Source organism: Vipera berus (genome assembly GCF_964194415.1).
Source record: "Vipera berus genome assembly, chromosome: 1".
In the NCBI taxonomy this organism is placed as follows: Eukaryota; Metazoa; Chordata; class Lepidosauria; order Squamata; family Viperidae; genus Vipera; species Vipera berus.
This window is the reverse complement of record NC_138202.1, coordinates 281949659-281970547: the sequence shown is the minus strand read 5'-3', so window position 1 is coordinate 281970547 and position 20889 is coordinate 281949659. Positions and strand designations below refer to the sequence as shown.

General features: G+C 37.7%; 1 protein-coding gene across 1 annotated transcript in view; it reads left to right on the top strand.

Moving 5' to 3' along the window:
* PDE10A (phosphodiesterase 10A) overlaps positions 1–20889 on the top strand; it is a gene marked incomplete at its 3' end in the record, with an annotated part of 141805 nt that overhangs the window by 78761 nt on the left and 42155 nt on the right. The window contains exons 5-11 of the mRNA XM_081313442.1: positions 1372–1421; positions 7629–7769; positions 8470–8625; positions 11249–11299; positions 11782–11840; positions 14233–14284; positions 17036–17178. Of these exons, the coding sequence (XP_081169568.1) occupies positions 1372–1421; positions 7629–7769; positions 8470–8625; positions 11249–11299; positions 11782–11840; positions 14233–14284; positions 17036–17178 (652 nt within the window). The remainder of the gene's footprint in view (positions 1–1371; positions 1422–7628; positions 7770–8469; positions 8626–11248; positions 11300–11781; positions 11841–14232; positions 14285–17035; positions 17179–20889) is intronic.

Sequence of the window (20889 nt, the reverse complement as noted above, 5' to 3'; positions counted from 1 at the left end):
TAACTGTGGCAAGAAAGGTAATAAAATAGGGGAAAATTCACTTAACAAATGTCTCACGTAGCAACATAAATTTTGGGCTCAATTATGGTCATAAATCAAGGATTACCCATATAATGTTTTATATTCATTGTGGATATTTTATTATTTATAGGGTTATATGAATCATGAATGATCTTAATACTTTAAGCCATCATGGGTTGAATGGAATTGATGACATAGAAGTTCATGAATCAATCAATGAATTAAAAAATTAAAGTGAATTAAAGATACTGTATTTTCTTATATTGTATAATCATAAAATCTTAATTTGGTACAAGCTGTTGTACAATCTAATAGACTAATTGGAGGAATAGGATTTTGTTACACACAGAATCATATAATAATGATGATTTGCTTGATTTGTGTAATGATGGCATTTCCTAAATGCCACAAATTGTGTTATGTTAAATTATTTCCATCAATTTATATCATTTATGTAATGATGTAATTATATAAATGAATTGGGACAAGAATTGCATACAAAGTTCCATGCATCCAATTTTACTAAATTAAAGTTTCACTGTAATGATAAAAAGGGCATGTGTAAAAACATAAGCTTAATTTTTGACACAATCAATAGTTAGTTTGCATTTATCCTTTATATGTAGGAATCAGATGGTTTTAGATGAATATTTCCTGTTTTTCCTTATCTTCCCATTTTATAATATACACCTTTCAGTGCAGTGCTGGTATTAGATACTGTTGTTAAGCAATGGATGTTGTGCCTTTATTCACTCAGTCTGTTTCCTGAGTGATTACATCAGAGTTAAGATTTCATTATTGATTATACTAATGAGGTAGCAATGACTTCTGGATCCAAAGAAGCTGGAATTCAAAGCAGGAAACGAGCTGCAAGCTATTAACATGAAGTAATGGGGTAAACATGCCGGGAGCAACAAATTTGATTGGAAAATATTTTTCTTAAGTTGCTCTAGCACTTCAAATCCGTTCTTTTGGGTAGTACAATATATATGACTTGTATTTTTCAGTTTCTACTGAATAAATCATTTAATTAGTAAAATATGTCAGTATTTAGCTTACATAGATTTGAACTCTTGTTTATAACAGTAGCTGTTTACTCTTTAACATATTTTTTGTGTAATTCCATTGACTACGGTACTTACTGATATTTAAACAATGACATTGATGTTCCAGTTTCATGGAATATATGAATGCAGGATTAATTTTTTGTTATGTTATGCAGTTCTTCATGTTTAATGCTTTATATAGTGGGTTAATGTTTAAAATATATACTTATGCTCATAGGAAAGCACTGTATTCAGAAATAGAACATAAATCGTTTTTAACTTTTTTAAATGATTGTTTTGGCAGCTACAAAGGCTGATGGGTTTGCACTGTATTTCCTGGGAGAATGCAATAATGTAAGTATAAATTTGGAAAACTAATTTATAGAAATAATCTCCTTTCCAGGGTGTTTTGTGTAATATATTGCACAAAGTTTCACAGAGGATAACTATTTTAGGCAATCTAGTTTCTTAAATGTAGTTGATGAATTAAACTATTGAAACAGTTTTATTCTTTGTATACTTTTCAAACATCCTCTGCAATGATTCCTTTTTAAAATTCACCAAATTATTAGATTAAATCAATCAGCACTGTGCGTGCATCTTGTTGGAAACTTACTTCTTGCCCTGGATCTAAAAGCAGTATATACGAGGGCAATTCAGAAATAAACCTCTGTTTGGTAATGACAGACACTTGCAGATGCAGAATTTTTATTATACACATTAGAAAACTACATCATTACATTACTTTTCAACATAATCGCCATTCAAATTGAGGCACTTGACATAACATCTTACAAGGTTTGAAATTCCTTAGTAGTAGTTGATTGGCATCAAATCTGGGCTATGGGGAGGTGATCAAAAACATCCAAACAGAACTGCTTCAAAAGTTCTTGGGTGCATCTAGCAGTGTGCGTGCGAGCATTATCATGAACCAACACCACGCCGGAAGTGGTGCCATAGAAAATCCTGCCAAATGTGAAGATACCACGGAGTACTGCTAGTGAAGTTCATGGAGCGTGGTTCAACTATCAATTCAGAAGTCTACTGGAAACGTTACAAAAATTCAGATGAGCCATCCATAACAAGTTTGGGGGCATGCTGACTTTTGGTGTGGTGTTAGTTCACAATAATGCTCACCTGCACACTGCTAGATACACCCAAGAACTTTTGGAGCAGTTCTGTTGGGATATTTTTGACCCCCCCAATAGCCCACCGAGTGACTACTACTAAGGAATTTCAAATCTCAGTTTGAGTGGTGATTATGTCAAAAGGTAATGTCATGTTGTAGTTTTCTGATATGTATAATAAAAGTTCTGCATCTGCAAGTGTCTATCATTGATAACCAAACAGAGGTTTATTTTCGAATTGCCCTTGTACATTGTAAGCACTGAGATACAGTACTGATAGGTTATAATTTGTAGACAAGCAAATACTGCAGCCTCTTTTAGTTCTTCCATTATGCAAGATTTGGGCTAAATCACTCCCTGCTCAACGAAGAATCCAACTAAAGTATCTCCATCTCATGGGTTTTTTTTAGCTTCTGCAGGAAGATATCTTGAGAAAGAGATTCTCTGTTTGACTGAGTAATTGGCTTCATTGTCAAACAGTTGTTGCTATTCTGAAATTGCATTTAATATTTACTTGGAATCTGCCTTCCTGTAAATTTGACACTCTGTCTTCTACACTGGGTCAGTAGAGAAGGGATCTGTCCTTCTTTGAATGGCAATCTTTTAGTTTTTTATTTTATTGATATAAAAATGGGTATATTGCCTATTACATTGTCAAACCAGAAACATATAGTCAACAAAAATGGAAATATTTACCATATGGAAGCCCTGTACCATTAGAACCACCATAGCACTCAGATACCCCAGACATCTTAAAACCTTAAAAGTGATGTGATATCCCGAGAAATAAGACAAAGTACAGGGGCTGCCCCCAAGAAGGATTACTGTGAGGCCCCTATTCCTTTAATTCACATAAGATGGGGAAACTTAGGAGGAATAGATAATTGCACCATGCAGCACAACTCCTAGAATGCAGCATTACAGGCTAATTTTGCAGACTGCCAACTGCCAGCAGTTCAGCAGTTCGAGTCTTATTGGCTCAAGGTTGACTCAGCCTTCCATCCTTCTGAGGTCAGTAAAAAGAGGACCCAGATTATTGGGGGGCAATATGCTGACTCTGTAACCCAATTAGAGAGGTCTGTAAAGCACTGTGAAGCGGTATATAAGTTTAAGTGCGATTGTTATTGCTACAGTATATTACCAGTATACAAGCTTAATATTAAGCTGGTATGAAGTTTCATTCATGATACTACACACTATTAAACTATTAGGCCAGGCTCATACGCATTTCACTCATCTCAGACATACAATCCACATCTTTTTGAGAAAAAGAGATGCATTCACTGGGTCATATCTAGAGTCAGCTTTTCCACAAGCCCTTTCTTTTTGCTGGAAAAGAGAAGTTCTGATCCTTTTAGACAAATAACAGATGTTGTGCACCAAAATTAGGGAAAGGAGAGAATGATTATTCTCTCAAAGGCCAGGAGGACCTGAATGTTGAAGTCACATGGATCTATGCTTCATAACCAACAGGTTGCATTATATATTTCTCCCCAATTTTTGTGGAGAATCTAGCTTTGACTTTGAGAAGTAAGTAGGAGAGTATCTCTCCCATACATCAGACTCAAGGAGAGGATGTGAGGTAAGACAAAGACAGGTGGAGGAACTGTCAGACAGTTTTCCTAAAGCAAAAACCAGATCCATATTCTGTAGACACAGAGGACTTTGGGTAGAGGAGCTGGAGATTTCTGCTTTTCACCTCAAAAGCTCAGCTTTCCCTACATTATCTCATTGTTCTGTACCAGCCTGCTACCGGCCCTGCAGATAAGGCAGGGACAACCCCTTTTACAAGAAGGCAAGAGGCTGGAACTAAGCCTGCCAAATTTATTAACATAAAAACATAAACAGAGCAAAGAGAGCAAACACGAACCATGAAACAGGAACTATTCAAACGGTTGCCTTCAGCAAACCAGCCCTCCCACGCATTCCCCTTTTATACAGTTCAGGGCGTGGCTTCTCTCTGCCTCCTTCCGAGGTGCCCCATTGCCTTCCTCTGTTTACTCCTGATTGACTGCCTCCTGCGTTGGGTGTTCTTGAACAGGGCCAGCTGTGGGTCATCTTCATCCACGCTGTCAGGCTCACACAGCTGGGTCTGTGTCGTGACCAGGTGGGAGGGGCCTGGCTGAGGGCTCTCATCAGCAAGCTCTCCAACCCCCTCAGCAACCTCTCCAACACCCCCCTCCTCCTCCTCTGAGTCGTCCGACCCAAATGCCGAACCCACAGGCTGACCCTGAATCACAACACTCATAATAATAATATTGCAGGATCTAATCCGAGTTGGTCACTAGGAGCAGAGGTTTAGTCTTCCAAGCTTTCGGGCTAGTGCCAAAGTCCATCCTCAGGGAACTTCTCTCTCACCAGAATGTGTGATGAGTTCCAGCACAAGTCCGAAAGCTTGGAAGACTAAACCTCTGGTCTTGGTGACATTATCCTGGGACACATATATTTGCCTTCATAATCAACATTGCATTAAATTATCACTTTCCCAACATGATTAATTTCTTGGCATTTCACTAGAACTACTTTATTTATACTAAACTATTTGGAACTCTCAGCATATTTCTGATCAATACTTTTAGTGACCTTTTTTGGCAGTGAAACCTCTTTTCAATTATTCTTATAGACAAGCCTAGTAAATATAGAATTACATAATTGAAAAGACACTGTAAATTAATTGAGCATTACATGTGTTTAACCTATCCCCATAGACTAGAATCTTTGTGATCATTTGTTGCTTAAACTAAGAGAGCATTAGTGACAGTGGCAGTGAGGCAGCATGCTTTTCTGAGAGAATACTTCATATTGGGTGTTGCCACCAAGAAGACTAGTCTTGACCATTAGGCTGTGACCCAAACTCATCATTAGGACTTCCAAGCAAGATCTCTCTTTTTCCTATTTCAAATATCAGGTCAGTACTTTACAACTGCCTTCAGTTGTACAACATAAAATTGATTTATAAATTGAATAAATAGGTATCATCTAAATTGTTACAAGTGCTTGTAGAGTGGAATTCGGTAGGTTCATAAGTAGGAATTCATAGGTTGGTAAGTAATTGCATATAGAAGTTCAGGTAACAGAGAAGTCAGAAATGAGTTTTGGGGAAAATGTACATTCTGAAGAAATGTACAAATAAATCTATAAATGTAAATACAATTCAGGAAAAACATTATTCAGCTAGATGACAATAATGAATGTAGGAAATGAGACTGGAATGGTAGGAAATGAGAAGGAAAAGTACAAAAAAACTGAGTTACGACTGAATTAGAATAGCAACTGTTGAGTATCTGCTTAGAAAAAAAAGTCTGTTTAACACTAGGTTTGTGAGTCTACTCATGCAGATAGATGACAAGGAAATAATATAAATCTGAAATGCATGCTTAATTTGTTTGCTCCAGATGAAATGCTGAGAGAATTAGTGAAGGATATAAAGGGGATGAGAGATGATGAATACCAATCTTCCTACAGGTCTTAACTGAATACTCAACAGTGGGGTTTTGAAATTGACTGACACAAGTATTCATCACCCAAAGCATATTTGCTAGTGTTCAGGTGTTGATCCTCAGTATTGTAGGGGAAATACATATCTGATTTCAGTGTATGTGGTGATATAAATGAATTCAAATATTTGGGGTTCCCCCCCCTTTCATATGAATTTTAAAGAATTACCACTGGTAGCAACTCAAAATATAGAGCTACTATTGCAGTGGTTTATAACTTTGTAAAAATCAGATTCATTCAGATGAATATGATTATAGACAAGCAACAAGCCAGGCTTCTTAATTGTAAGAGCACTGTAAGACATTTAGACAAATGCACTTTCATATTTCATTTATTTATTGTATTTATTGACTGTGGGCCACTTTAATCACAAAGTGATTTTTGGTAGTTTACAGAGTATGTAGTTTACAAAACATCAGGTAAATAACATCAAATAAATAAAACCAACCAAACACTCACTTAAAGAATACAATGGACCACGCGGGGGCAGGGGTGTGTGTAATAATACAGACAGTCCTTGACTTGCAACCATTTGTTTAGCATCTATTTGATGTTGTAATAGTACTGGAAAAAAGTGAGTTATGACTGGTCCTGGTCACATGATCAAAATTTGGGCACGTGACAAATGGCATGTGCCATTTACAATGGTTGCAATGTTCTGGGGTCATGTGATCATTGTTTGTGACTCTACCCAAAATTAAAGGATAACAAAGTCTAAAAAATGAGTTATGTAAGCTCTAAAACAGGGGTGTCAAACTGCTGGCCTGTGGACTGGATGTGTCACATGGAAGCCTCGCCCACCCCATTGCCGGTAATGGCAAAACAATCCCGATATATCACACGATGTCACGTGACATCATGAGTTTGACATGTCTGCTCTAAAAGGTTAGGACCAGATGACTCTCAGGGCATGTAGTTGCATAAGGGCACATGCTATTAGTGAGAAGATCCCACAAAGTGATAGTGCTATGTAGCTGTGATATGGTCAAGCAGAAGTCATACAGGCAGTTTGTCCCATAGATAACTGGAATTCATTTTGAGTGTACAGAATTCTAGAAGGCATCCTAGTGCATGGGAAGATGTTACTGATATGTACAAATGGAATTAGAAAGTATTATTTCACATTAGAAACATAATAAATAAATAAATAGAAAACAAAAACAAAAACTTTAAAGGACAGACTCGATAGATCACTGGATCTTTTTCTGTTGTCAGTTTTCTGTGTGTTCTACGTGGTGTAGCTTATGTATATTTTAAGTTCTTTTTTATTTTCTTATCCATAGTTTCATATTTAAGTTCACATGATGTTCTAATGAGTTTGATTATACAGACTTGAGGTAGGTACATACTCTGAGCTTTCAGATGGTCATTCATGAGATATAGAATATTAACTATGAATTGAGATTGGTCTATGTAATAAGTAATATTCTCAGGGATGACTCACACCCTGGACGGCATCTCTTTACTCTCCTACCATCCGGTAGGAGATATAGGAACATAGCCAGCCGTACCAACAGGCTGAAAAATAGCTTTTATCCGTGGGCTGTTAGGCTTTTAAATGGGACATAATCTTATGCAGAATTGACTTGGGAGGCCGGTGTGTGGTGTAGCTGGTTCACATGGTGTGGTAGGATGGAGGGTTTGTTGTCACTGTGTGTTGGGGGGAGAGAGCATGGGGGCAGGCTCAGCTAATCTCAATGTACACATGTTGCACTTTGACAATAAAGGTTTATTATTATTAATAATAGTCAATCTGTTACTGTTCATCTGGCTGCATGAGATCAACTTGAAACAAAACAATAATTTTAAATGTTTTTTGTCATATTTCTAGCAGCACCAACATGGAATGTGAAAGGTTTTGATTTCATATGTGTTTAATGACTCATTGTGGAAACAATTTAATTGGACTTTCTTTTTTCCCCCTTTTGTTATTCAGAGTCTTTGTATGTTCACACCACCAAGAGTGAAGGATGGACAACCGGTACTTGTTCCTGTAGGACCAGTTAAATATGGCACCACAATATCTGCCCATGTAGCCAAAACTAGGAAAACACTATTAATAGAAGATATTTTGGGGGTAAATGATTATCTTCCTTAAAAATAATATTGGACAGACCATTAAAGAGTAGTTTACTTGAGTAGAAAAAGTCAGATGGAGTGAAATTCCTGAGTATTGGTGGAAAGGAACTTCTGAAGGGGAATGTCGGGAATGGGATGAGAAGCACGTCTACTGTGAAGGTTCCAAATATGTCTTTAGAAAATCAAGGACTTCAAGTTAGAGTTATTAATTTTTGGCTAAAACGTATGACTAAATCCAGAAGGTTTTATAGCTTATTCACTAGGATTGAAATTTTCAACTATGTTTGTCTAGTGATGAGAAAAACAAATAAATAACATCAGAGCTATGTTGGTGGCTTCACTGCAGTCCATCTGTTTTGCTGCAGGTATTTTGAGGCAGCATTGCTGATGTTTGCCATTTCACAACTCTTTTCCACTCCAGTTGAGATTGTTCTTGTAGGCTCTATAATCATTTGGATGCAAATAGACTGTCATTAGATTGAACCCAATGTGGTGCCTGGGTGTCTTCCAGATGTCTTATCTTCTTTTGTTTAATTACTATAATATATGTATATGTATATGAATATATGTAAAGGGTCTGAATACTTATGCCAATGTGATATTTCAGTTTTTTCTTTTTAATAAAATGAAAAGTCTTCAAGGAAAAACAAACTCAAGTTGCTTTTTGATAAAAGCTTCTTTGGCATTTACCTTTCTAGGATGAACGGTTTCCCAAAGGAACTGGGCTGGAATCAGGGACTGGTATCAAGTCTGTACTTTGTTTGCCCATTGTTACTGTGCTTGGAGATCTAATTGGTATCCTGGAGCTTTATCGAAAATGGGGTAATGAAACTTTCCATCTCAGTCATCAAGAGGTAAATCCTAAATGTAATAGTGAGCATATTCATATTTAATTCTATGCAGCTAGCATGTAGTTCTGTGGTTGGAAATTATATTGAGGATATGCTATTGCTAAATGACATTACAGAGACACATCAGATCAGGAGTAAAGTTTTATACAGTGACATCATGAGCCTAAGACAATAAGTAGAACATCCTTTATTTGTCCATTAGTGCTTTTTGCACTAACCATTCTACTTGGCTTTAGCAGTTGTGTCAGTGTTGCAATCAGGAGAAAAACTTTTTCTTGATGGCCATGCCAAGGTTATTAAATAGAAGCAAAGGGTCAGATAATGCCACATGCTGACTTGAACCACTACCAGTTGAGATCCAGTTGTCTCCTGGCCTCAGATAATATCCTAACATGTGGCAGAATCTGACAGAGAGCAGTGAGTGTTACCATTGTTCAGTTTGGTTATATTTCTTCCTCTGGGTAGATTTGACCAATTTTACCAATTTTATCAACCTTGCTTCCTCTTTAGATGCCCATGTCACTGTCAGGTCTATGTTTAATACATGAAAAAACCCAGAGGAAACCTCTTATGCTCAGTGCAAAGACTTTGGGACTGTGTGTTCTGTACAGGATGACTCTGGCAGCCCCATGGAGTAGAAAAACTCAATGTTCCATAAGGGAATTGTAGTGCTAAATTTGGTACACTTCTAGATTCAGTCTTAAGAAGGACCACAATACTAATATCAGTGCACTGCACTTTTATCCTTCTATTTATTTATTTGATTATTATCCCACCTTCATAGTTTTTTTTATAAACATAAGGCAACAAGCATACCTAATACCTCTTCCTATTTTCCCCAAAACAACAACCCTATGAGTTGGGTTGAGGTGAGAGAGAGTGACTGGCCCAAAGTCTGCCAGCCGGCTTTGTGCCTAAGGCAAGACTAGAACTCACAGTCTCCTGGTTTCTATCCTGATGTCAGTCTCCCAAAGCAAGAAAGACATGTTGTGACTCTTCCAAGCAGATTTTTTTTAATGGTTGCACACCTATAGACAGAATCTTGCCAAACCAAAGCAAGTGATGCATATACTCAGGGAACAGTTAGGAAGGAGCTGTGTTCACCCGTTTTCTCTCACACAAACTATCTGAACTGAGTTGTCTCTTGCTTCTCTAGAATGTGCTCCCTCCCTCCTGGGAATCTGGACTACTAATCATATCTGATGATTAGCCATTATACCAAACTGGCTTTAAGTATCCTCTTTATAGATACCTTTGCCATCTTATTTGTAGATGTCTTTGCTGGATTGTAGCAAGGCACAGAATAAGATGGGACTCCTTAGGGAGAACACTTCTTTATCCAATCTCTCCCTCCTTTCTGTCTTCTCACATGAATAATGGAAGGTTGCACAGGATCTATTGCAAAGTGCTTGTTTGTAGCAATCCAAATAGTCAGTGTTTGCTGACGTGTCTCTTGGGCTAAACTTATAACTAGTTATAACTTATAGGTATAGATCAGGGGTAGGCAACCTCGGCTCTTTTATGACTCATGGACTTCAATTCCCAGAATTCCTGAGCCAGCATGGTTGGCTCAGGAATTCTGGGAGTTGAAGTCCATGAGTCATAAAAGAACCAAGGTTGCCTACCCCTGGTATAGATAATGCTGTAGATTTTTTTCAGATATTGTGGTGGTAGCATCTGAGTTCAAATAAAATAGGATAAAGGGTTTTTTTTTCTTTTTCTTTCCATCTCATTTTTTACTCCTGGCTTTGAGTAACTTGGCATTTTAGAGGCAGTGTATGTAGGCTCTCCTTGGACACTAATATGATTAAGTACTGCTATCTTTCCACAAAGAGATGAAGACTATGAGATGGGAGTGGCTATTATCTTGTATTAAATGAGCAACTAAATAAAAGCATTTCATTTACATTTCCAACCCTACTAAAGGCATTGCCTGTTTTGAATCTGGAACACTTTTGTTATAGGTAGAAGAGCATAAGAATTTTTCCAAAAATAATAGTGTCGAATATCTGTAGCTTGGGTGAAGGATGAGGGGGAGATATAAATAGAAGAACACCAATACTGACATCCCCTAAACTCCGCTGAAGGTGTTACCTAGCCTGGTAACTAAATGTTCGGAAACCAACCCACAAGCTCTGAGAACGAACCTTCACCCTCATTTTCAGAAGGGTTGTAAGACAGGAGTGGTCCCTTTGTGACCTGTGGACTTCAACTCCCAGAATTCCAGAGCCAGCCATAGGTCTTAAAGGGGCCATAGTTGCCTACCCCTGTTGTAAGGCATATTTCAGACATGATGATTGCCGTAGGTTTTGCACACTTCTATAATCTTCTACATGATGATATTTTAACATTATTGTTTTAATTCATGTTCTTATTTCAATTTTCTGCTAGATAATTTGAGTAGTGTATTTATCAAATAGATAAATATAGTAATATTTAATGGAAAAATTAATAACGTAGTTAATGTAACCCCGTTACCTAGAAGTCATTTAAACTGATAAACATTTTTTACTAGATGCATACCCTTCATTATTGCTTATATAACCCAAATATGGGTGTTACTAGACTTTTCAAAACACAAAGTTTTGATGTCTTCCAAGTAACCCAAAGTTTGTGGTTTTTTCAGGTTGCAGTAGCAAACCTTGCTTGGGTCTCAGTAGCAATGCATCAAGTAGAGGTAAGTCTCTGGATTAAATGTTAGTTTTCCTAGGTGGAATAACTTAATTGTAAGGACATACAATATCATTAGTTTGTTCTGTAATATTTGGATATTGCAAAAAATGGGCAGTAACCTGAAGGCCTTTTTTATCATTTCTGCATTTCAAATGGCTTTACTAATTATTCCTTTTAATCTGATATCAGTCCAGATCTGGTTTGCATTTTGAGCTAAGACTCCACTTTTCTGAAAAGAGAAGGCAGGGAATCGTTTTCAGGACAGTGCCATTTTTCAAATGTATGGTTAAAGTTACTAGCATACATATTTCCACAATTAATCTCAAACTGAAGTACAATGTATGTGAGGCTTGAATTTTATATACATATTTCCTTGCTTTATTTCTTCTTAGCAAATCCTGGACAGGTAATAGCTATGTTTGTAGATTCATTCTGATTCTGTCCTTCTGCTTAAATAAGCAATAGTCTTCCCAACATTTGCACCAGGTATCCAAGGGTTTGGCCAAACAGACTGAACTGAATGACTTCCTGCTTGATGTATCAAAGTAAGTGACATAAAAGTGAGTCTGTGCAACCATATTATGACTCTTTTAAAATGATTAATATAGATATATTTATTATAGTTTATTATTCATTGCTCTGGAAGTCGTTTTAAGGGTATTCACTGTGCAGTTTTATACAATACGAATAATGAGAGGTTATTACAGGCAGTCCTCATTTAGTGACTGCTTCATGTAGTGACTGTTCACAGTTATGATGATGCTGAAAAGGCAACTTTGCAACCAATCCTCGCATTTCCAACCTTGGCAGGTCTGTAAAGCAAAGGAAAGCTGAAATAAGACCATAAACACATCCATGGTTTCACATCGCTTTGATTAATGACCAAGCTGCCAATCTTAATTGTGGTCACTAAATCAGGACGACTTGTATACTCATAAACAGGAACAGGTCCATATGATCATTATTTTATAATAGCCAGTATTATTACGATCATTATTTTATAATAGCCAGTATTATTAAATCAGTGTTATATGTTGATGTATTTATATCCTGCTTTCCACTAAAATAATATGCTATAATACACTCTACAATAAAACTGCAACCTTGACCCAGGTGTGGGAGGAGAGGGGAGAGGACAGGATGGGAGTAGAGGGTTAGGGTGCAACATGATACCACATTTCTGTTTGGAGCTCTGCAGCTACCAAAATGCAGCAGCCCAAATAAAGAAGGTCCTTTCCCTTCAGAGGGAATGGGTAGCCCAGATAACAACCAAGTATAAAGTCCCAGCAAGCCAGAGCTCAACCTGAAAAGCTGCAAGTGCTCTACAAGTGGGCCGTTAACAGAGGGGAAAAAAAATAGATGAAATTGCAGAGAGAGGAAAAAAGACTGAACAGGTTTTGTAAGAAGGAAACTTGGAGGTATAGTCAATTGCACAGTCAATACTATAAAGGTAAAGGTAAAGGTTCCCTCGCACATGCGTGCTAGTCGTTTCCAACTCTAGGGGCTGATGCTCATCTCCGTTTCAAAGCCGAAGAGCCAACGCTTGTCCGAGGATGTCTCTGTGGTCATGTGGTCGGTATGACTAGACGCCAAAGGCTCACGGAACGCTGTTACCTTCCCACCATAGTGGTCCCTATTTTTCTACTTGCATTTTTATGTGCTTTTGAACTGCTAGGTTGGCAGAAGCTGGGATGTGTAACAGGTGTTCACTCTGTTATGTGGCACTCAGGATTCAACCCGCCAAACTGCCGACCTTCTGATCGACAAGCTCAGCGTCCTAACCCACTGAGCCACTGCGAATAGCAATAGTTACTGTAATAGTGTAATTTATAAGAAATATTGTAATATTAATGTAAATAGCATAGGATAGGGATTATAGGAAGTGGCCCATGCACGCACATGTGTGTGCACTCATATGCACACAGAAATCTTACTGAACATCACTTTTATAGAATACGATTGTTTTGCAAAATAAAAATCCCCCCACTCCTCTGTTGCTTATAGGGAGATATAAAGAAACTACTTGGTCCAGGGTCCAATGCTTTGTGTCCAGTGGTGGGATTCAGATATGTGAACAACCAGTTCACTGTGTGGATGCCACTTCCGGAAGTCCATTCTGGGCCTGGACAACAAAAAATTAGCTACCGGTTCTGCAGAACTGGTGCGAACTGGCTGAATCCCACCACCGTTTGTGTCTCTTTTGAGTCTGGGTTAATCTAATTTGGTACGGTTTAAAAAAGAACCCCTGACACAGACACCCTTCTAAACCAGGTGTTCTAGATTCAAGATTAAATCCAAAGAGTTGGAGAAAGTTTAGGCATTAATTTTTGTTCCTTAATCTGTATTTAGATTGACAGGTCTACATTTTTTATTTGGGATTTTCCCCCCCTGAATCCAGTTATTAATGATATCAGATACTGATTTAAAACCTGACCAACTTCCTTGAATGGGAAATAAATTGTTAATTTAGGGATGGTCTCTCCTGAGCCTCTTGTTCTGTCAACCATGCAGCTGTGGACTGTGCTCCCTTTTATCTGATTGTTCTCTAGGCAGCATCTCTTTCCCGGTCTCCCAAGGTCATTCCCACAAGCCATTACAGCAAGCCACTGGATCACCCGGATAACCTCTGTAAGGAATATTCTAGGCATCTGCTGAAAAAATTGCAGTCAAACTTGAACAAGTGCTGTCAAGGTGATAGAACTTTAATCAGTTCCTTGGGAGAAATCCCAAATTCCCACTCTCATAGGGTTTAGTACTTTCCTTTGGTGTACCAATCTTATTGGTCCTAAATTAGTATACGATTCATAACTCCTTTCACTGTTAGAGATAATTTTTGGAGCCCAATATCCTTTAAATTGGTAAATTTAAAACAATATACATCATTTAATTTTTTTGAAAAGGATTTCATTTCAATAAAATTTTTTTTTTCTTTTACAGAACCTACTTTGATAACATAGTTGCAATAGATTCTCTACTTGAAAATATAATGGTAAGGTAACTTTTATTTATATTTCAGTATTATTCAGACCACAGAATCTTTGAAATGTGGTATGCAGAAGTTATGTTACTGTTACTTCAGACCTATATCTCTCTCTCTTCCATACAGCAATTATGCTTTCAGAATTTTAAGTTTTAACAAACAATATAAAACATGTACATGTTTTGCAGGATGCAGTGGTGTGCACAGTTATGTGAGCCCCTAGGGTGGCATATATAACAACACTATTGTGTGAGCTGGATTGGTTACCAGTTGTGTTGATTGTTACTTTTAAACACCATATATGTCCAGGTTATTTGAGAAACTTCTCACTCCAATGGAATTAGCCCATCCCACCTGCACCAGTGGAATAGACCTGCTATGGACCATAGCTGCTAAGTAATTGTGGTGGGCAAGGTCAAGGAGAAGAGTCTTTAAAAATAAAATTATTTTAAAAAATAGAACCAAGAGGATGGGTGGCGTGGGGTTGAAGTCTTCTTCTTCCCCCATTAACCACTTCCAGCAAAGAGTGCTTCCATTGGGGCTCTTTTGGAAGGTCAGGAAAGTGGGTGATAGAAAGTTCCACAGAGCAAGGGTCACAGTGGAAAAGAGTCTTCTCCTTGATCCCACCCCTTGAAATTCCTTAACAGATTGGATTATATGCAACAAGCTCCTTCTGCTGGAACAGGTAGGGTGGCCTAATCCCATTGGGGTGAAATGGCCACTCAGATACCCTGGATTCCTGGTCTAAAAGGTTTTAAAGGTAATGACCAACATCTTGAATTGGACATGGAAGCAGACTGGTAACCAATTCAGCTTGCACAACAGTGGTGTTATATGCACCACTCTAGGGGCCTCCAGAATTGTCCCTGCCATTGCATTCAGCACCAACTGTGGCTTCCGAATACTCTTAAAGGGAATAGAGCCCATTGCAGTAATCCAACTGAGAGATGACCAGGACATGATTGACTGCGTGCAAGGCCTCCTGATCCAGTTAAGGCACAACTGATGCACAACATGAATTACACTAAGGTCCTCCCAAGCCATGACTGTCACCTGCTCTTTGAGCAAGAGTCATAAATTTAGGAGAACCCCCAGATTGCGCAACAGGCCTATCTGGGGTAGTGCAACCCCATCCAGAACTAAAAATGATAAACAACTAGGTCCTGAGGTTCCCTGCACCCATAGCCACTACATCTTACCAAGGTTCAGCTGAAGCCTGTTATCTGTTATCAAGTACCCAATAGCTGCCAGACACTGCAAAAGTGCAATTCTCTGTTGCATTTTTATGTAAACTGGGGTTTGGTGATCAATATTGAGTTCTAGAATATTTGTAAAACCAGTGAATATTTTGAGAACCATTTGAAAGATTAATTCCCAGTAGTAATGCAATCAGATTCTTAAAATTTCACTGTTTTATTTTCATATATTAATGCTGGGTTTTTACATGTATGTCCTTTGCAAGCTGTTTTGGATATTTATAATAAAAATTTGAAAATGTTTTAAATAGATCAAGGTAGGAAGAGTAGCTAGGTAATTTTTAACAATGAGATTATGGATCTGATATCTTAACTTTTGATATAATGTTACATTGAAAAAATAATGACAGTGCTATAAATAATGGTAGAGATAATAAAGTGAGATACAAAACAAAATAAGCTTTGTCTCTAAAATCGTTTTATAGCCTTCAAAGTGAATCTGAAACACTTTGGAGTAACTTACTCTATTTTCCTAAATTCTTCCTGTCTTAGAAAAAAGAGGGCTTTTTTTCCAAATTCTTCCTTTCCTTAATAAATCATTGTCCCACCAGCAGATAAATTTTAGAGAGTTGGAGATCTCTTTAGAACTTCACAGAGATGCCATAGGAGCCTTTGATTATTAAATGTTTATAGGATTCATATCCTGCCATTTATTTAAATAAAATCTGAGCAGGAGACAACATTAAAAACAAGCAAAATACAAAACTTTAATATGTAACATAAAATTAATATTAAATTCAACTATTAAAAGTCTAGCAATAAGAATGTGTCACTAGAGATCTTTAAATGCTTAAAGAGCAGAGACTGAAAGTTACATGTTGAACTGAACCTTTTATTTATTCTCTTAATAGTAACATATGTTAGAACTTGCTTGACTATTTGTTTAAGGACATTATATAAAAACAGTGATAATTTACTTTCTTTCAGCTTACTCTTTCATTATATAAATACATGTTATTGGGAAAGAAATGTAATTTGAGCTAAATATGTGTTTTTATCTGCACCATGCTTTTGGCAAAAAGATGATCTCCCATGTTTTCTGCTAATAAACTAAAAAAGGGCTAAAAATACCGATGTTGCTTAAAGATCCTTTTGTTTCAACTTGTTATATTATTTATTATAATGCAACGACTTAAACATTATCACCAGGAAAAAAAATACTTTGCGCCTGCCATTTGAATCATCAGATATTTTAATTAGATTAGAATTCACAACATCTGAAGTTTTTGTGTACCATATTTCTGAAGATTGAGGGGTTTTAGAACAATCGCAGAATGGTGAAGCCTGAACTTGGAGAAAATAGTTTAATCAAAATTAGTGGGTCTCTCAACATGAAATCACAGGTAAGTAGAACATGCCTACAGGATATAACCATCCACCTAACTCCATAAACAAGTCAGAAATTGTATATGTTTTGAGATTAATTACTGTTAGTATACAAGTATAAGACAATTCCGGCTTCGTCCCACACCCACTTTGGTTAATCCATCTTTGCTCTTTATAGATATATGCAAAAAATCTGGTGAATGCAGATCGCTGTGCACTCTTCCAGGTAGATCAGAAGAACAATGAGTTGTATTCAGACTTGTTTGACATTGGAGAAGTACATGAAGGGAAGCCGGTCTTCAGGAAGACCAAAGAAATAAGGTAAGAAGAGTAGACTGCTTTCACAAGTTTCATACTTTAATTCAGCTTCTGTCTATATTTACAAATACTGTGACAGTTTGCATCATTCTATGATTTCATTCTCATTGAAGTTAGTTTTGTTACGTTTTGAAATAGCAGTCTATATCATCAGAATTATATGCCTGAAATTATAATGATGCCTTCAGATACTTTGGTTCATTCAGTTTATATGGCAACTCACTCACAAGAATAGGGGATGAGCAAACTGAATGATAGATCTCATTATTTGCACTATTCCAGTACCTAACAAAATTATAAATTTCACTCAGTTTAATAAGAATATCCAAATAATTAACTTTGGAAGTTATTGGCATGCTATTGTCTTAATTTTCTTTTCATAAATAAGAAACCTGTCCACGCTTATTGTATTTAAAAAGTGGTGTTTAGGGAAAGACTGGTGTCTTCTTAACTTGTACCTGACTTCCTGCCTTGCCTTTATAGAAAGGCAACATTGCTGTAGAACTCTTGAAGAGTTCCATCATTGAAGGACACTTCAAAGAGCAACAAGCCACAGCAGAAATAAAAGCAACAAGCAATCAATCACCTTAATTTTCCCATGCCTCTAAGTCAGGTTGGAAGGTATGGGCAAAGAAATATACAGTCCTGATAGCTTTTTCTCAGGTTGGATAGATGTACCCCCAACTTTCAGGGTTGTATCAGTACCATACATAGAATTTGATGTTTTATATTTAGAACTCTGTAAAGGTGTTCTTTCCCCCCCCAAAAAAAAAGTGTCTATAAATGAATGGCTGATGGAATTGAAATAATGGGATAGAAATTATCTGTTCTAAACTACATCTTTCCCATTATAGCTCCAGCCTGTATTTTCCAGTAAATGGAGTTTATGTTTTAAATGAAAGGGTTCATTCATTTCTTACACTTTTCTATCAATCTGATTCTTCTGCAAAACTCTTATCATATCTATCCACTCTAGATGAGTACAAATCACCTGGATCAGATGGTTTGCATCTCAGGGCTCTGAAAGAGCTGGCCTATGTAATCAGAGACAGTGAATGTAATCTTTCAGTGCTTCTGTACCACAAGGAAACTACCAAAGGACTAGGAAAGAGCTGATATGGTACCAGTCTAAAAAAAGGGGGGGAAATGGATCTAGGAAATTATAGACCAATCAGCTTGACATGAATACCTGGAAAAATCCTGGAAAAGATTATCAAGAGGAAGATTTGTAAGCACCCAGAAATGAACAAAGTGATTACTAGACGCCAGCACGGGTTTGTTAAAACAGATCACGTCAGAGAAACCTTATTGCAGGCATGTCAAACTCGTGATGTCACATGATGTCGCGCAACGTATCGGAACTTTTTCCCATTGCTGAAAATGGGATGGGCACGGTTTCTCCATGGCGCTCTGGCCCGCTGGCCGGCAGTTTGACACCCCTGCCTTATTGCCTTTGATAAAATGACTACATTAGTAGACCAGCAAAATGCTATGGCCATAGTATACTTGGACTTCAGTAAGGCATTTAACAAAGTAGATCACAGTGGACTTCTTGATAAGATAAAAAAAATATGTGATAGACAATACCACCACCAAATGGATTCGCAATTGGCTGACCAACCACACCCAGTGTCTAGTTCTTAAAGGAACTACATTTGCATGGAGGGAATCGTGCAGTGGGGTTCTGTCTAGGGCCCAGTACTCTTCAACATCTTCATAAATGAACTAGATGAAGGGTTGCTCAGACTTGCAGATGACACCAAGCTGGGGGCAATTGCTAAGACTTTGGAAGATAGGATTCAGAAAGATCCTGACAGACAGGAGCATTGAGCCCTATACAGGTAGTCCTTGAATTACGAACACAATTGAGCCCATAGTTTATGTTGCTAAGTGAGACATTTGTTAAGTGAGTTTTGCCTCATTTTATGACCTTTCCTGCTACAGTTATTAAGTGAATTACTGAAGTTGTTATTAGTAATATGGTTGTTAAGTGAATCTGGCTTCCCCATTGACTTTGCTTGCCAGAAGGTCGCAAAAGGTGATCACATGACCTTGGGACACTGCAACCGTCTTAAATATGAGTCAGTTGCCAAGAATCTGAATTTTGATCACATGACCTTGGGAATACTGCAGTGGTCATAAATGTGAAAAATGGTCAGAAGTAACTTTTTCAGTAATTTTGAACTGTTACTAAATAAACTGTTGTAAGTTGAGGGTTCCAGTGGAGGAGAAAAGTAAGATCCTGTACTTAGGCAGAGAAAGCCAAATGCATCAGTATAAAATACATGGTACCTGGCTCAACAGTAGTAGCTGTGAGAGAGATCTAGGTGTCCTAGAGAGGACCATCACTTAAATATGAGCCAGCAACATCCTACAGCTGCCAAAAAAGCCAATACAGTCCTGGGCTACAATAACAGAGCAATAACATCAAGATCACCAGAAGTGAAAATACTGCTTTATACTGCACTAGTGAGGCCACATTTGGAATACTGCACACAGTTCTGGTCACTAAATACAAAAAAAAGACACTGAGACTCTAACAAGCATGCAGAGAAGAACAACAAAGATGATAAAGGGCCTGAAAGCTAAATCATATGATGCACAGTTGAAGAAGCTAGGTGTGTCTAGCCCAGGAATACTGGCTCAGGAATTCTGGGAGTTGAAGTCCACGAGTCAAAAAAGAGCCAAGGTTGCCTACCCTTGGTCTAGCCTATTGAAAAGAAGGCTTGTGGACGTGGGACATGAGAAGAGCCTTGGTGGAGCAGTGGGCTAATGCCTCCTTAAGTAACACCAGCTGCCTGCCATTAGTGCAGGTTCGCATCCCACCAGGCTCAAGGTTGACTCAGCCTTCCATCCTTCCGAGGTAGGTAAAATGAGGACCCAGATTGTTGGGGGCAATAAGCTGACTTTGTAATAATGCCACTTGGGGGCGGGCGCTGAAAGCCCTAATAAGCAGGCATATACATAGAATGAAGGCTATTGCTAAGCACATTGATTTGTGCTTTAAATTGTAAGCCGCCCTGAGTCTTCGGAGAAGGGCGGGATATAAATGGGATTTTAAAAAAAAGTATCTTCCAGTACTTGAGGGGCAGTGACAGAGAAGAGGGGATTGACATATTCTCCAAAGCACCAGAGGGTAGGACAAGAAGTAATGGGTGGAAGCTTGTTAAAGAAAGACATAAGAAGAAATTTTCTGACAATGGGAACAATTAATCACTGAAATTAATTTGTGGATGGTCCACCACTAGAGGTTTTCAAAAGTAGACTGGTCAATGATTTGACTGGGATGGTATAAGGTCTCTTGCCTTGAGCGGTGGGTTGGACTAGAAGACCTCTGAGGTGCCTTCCAGCCCTATGATTCTATGTTCAGTCAATTTAAAGAATATATATATCTGCATTTTCAGAGACTTTAGGAATTTAGACGGAGATGGGAAAATAGTTGTTTGGTAATAGAGATTAGTCCTGTGTGATTGAAAAGGTATTTCTCAGCATTGTGTAATATCACTGGTGGCATAGAAAACAATTTTTCCCCATACTCTTAATCACCATAAGTGCATTTTTCATAACTGCCTCCTTAATTTCATTATCATGGAATCATCTTCGACCAAATATACCCTATATTTTGAGTGCTTCCAACGTTTCTCTTAAAAAACCTGATATTACTTTCTGAAATTCCTTAAGACTCAGTTCAGAGAAGCTAAAACCAGAGAAGAG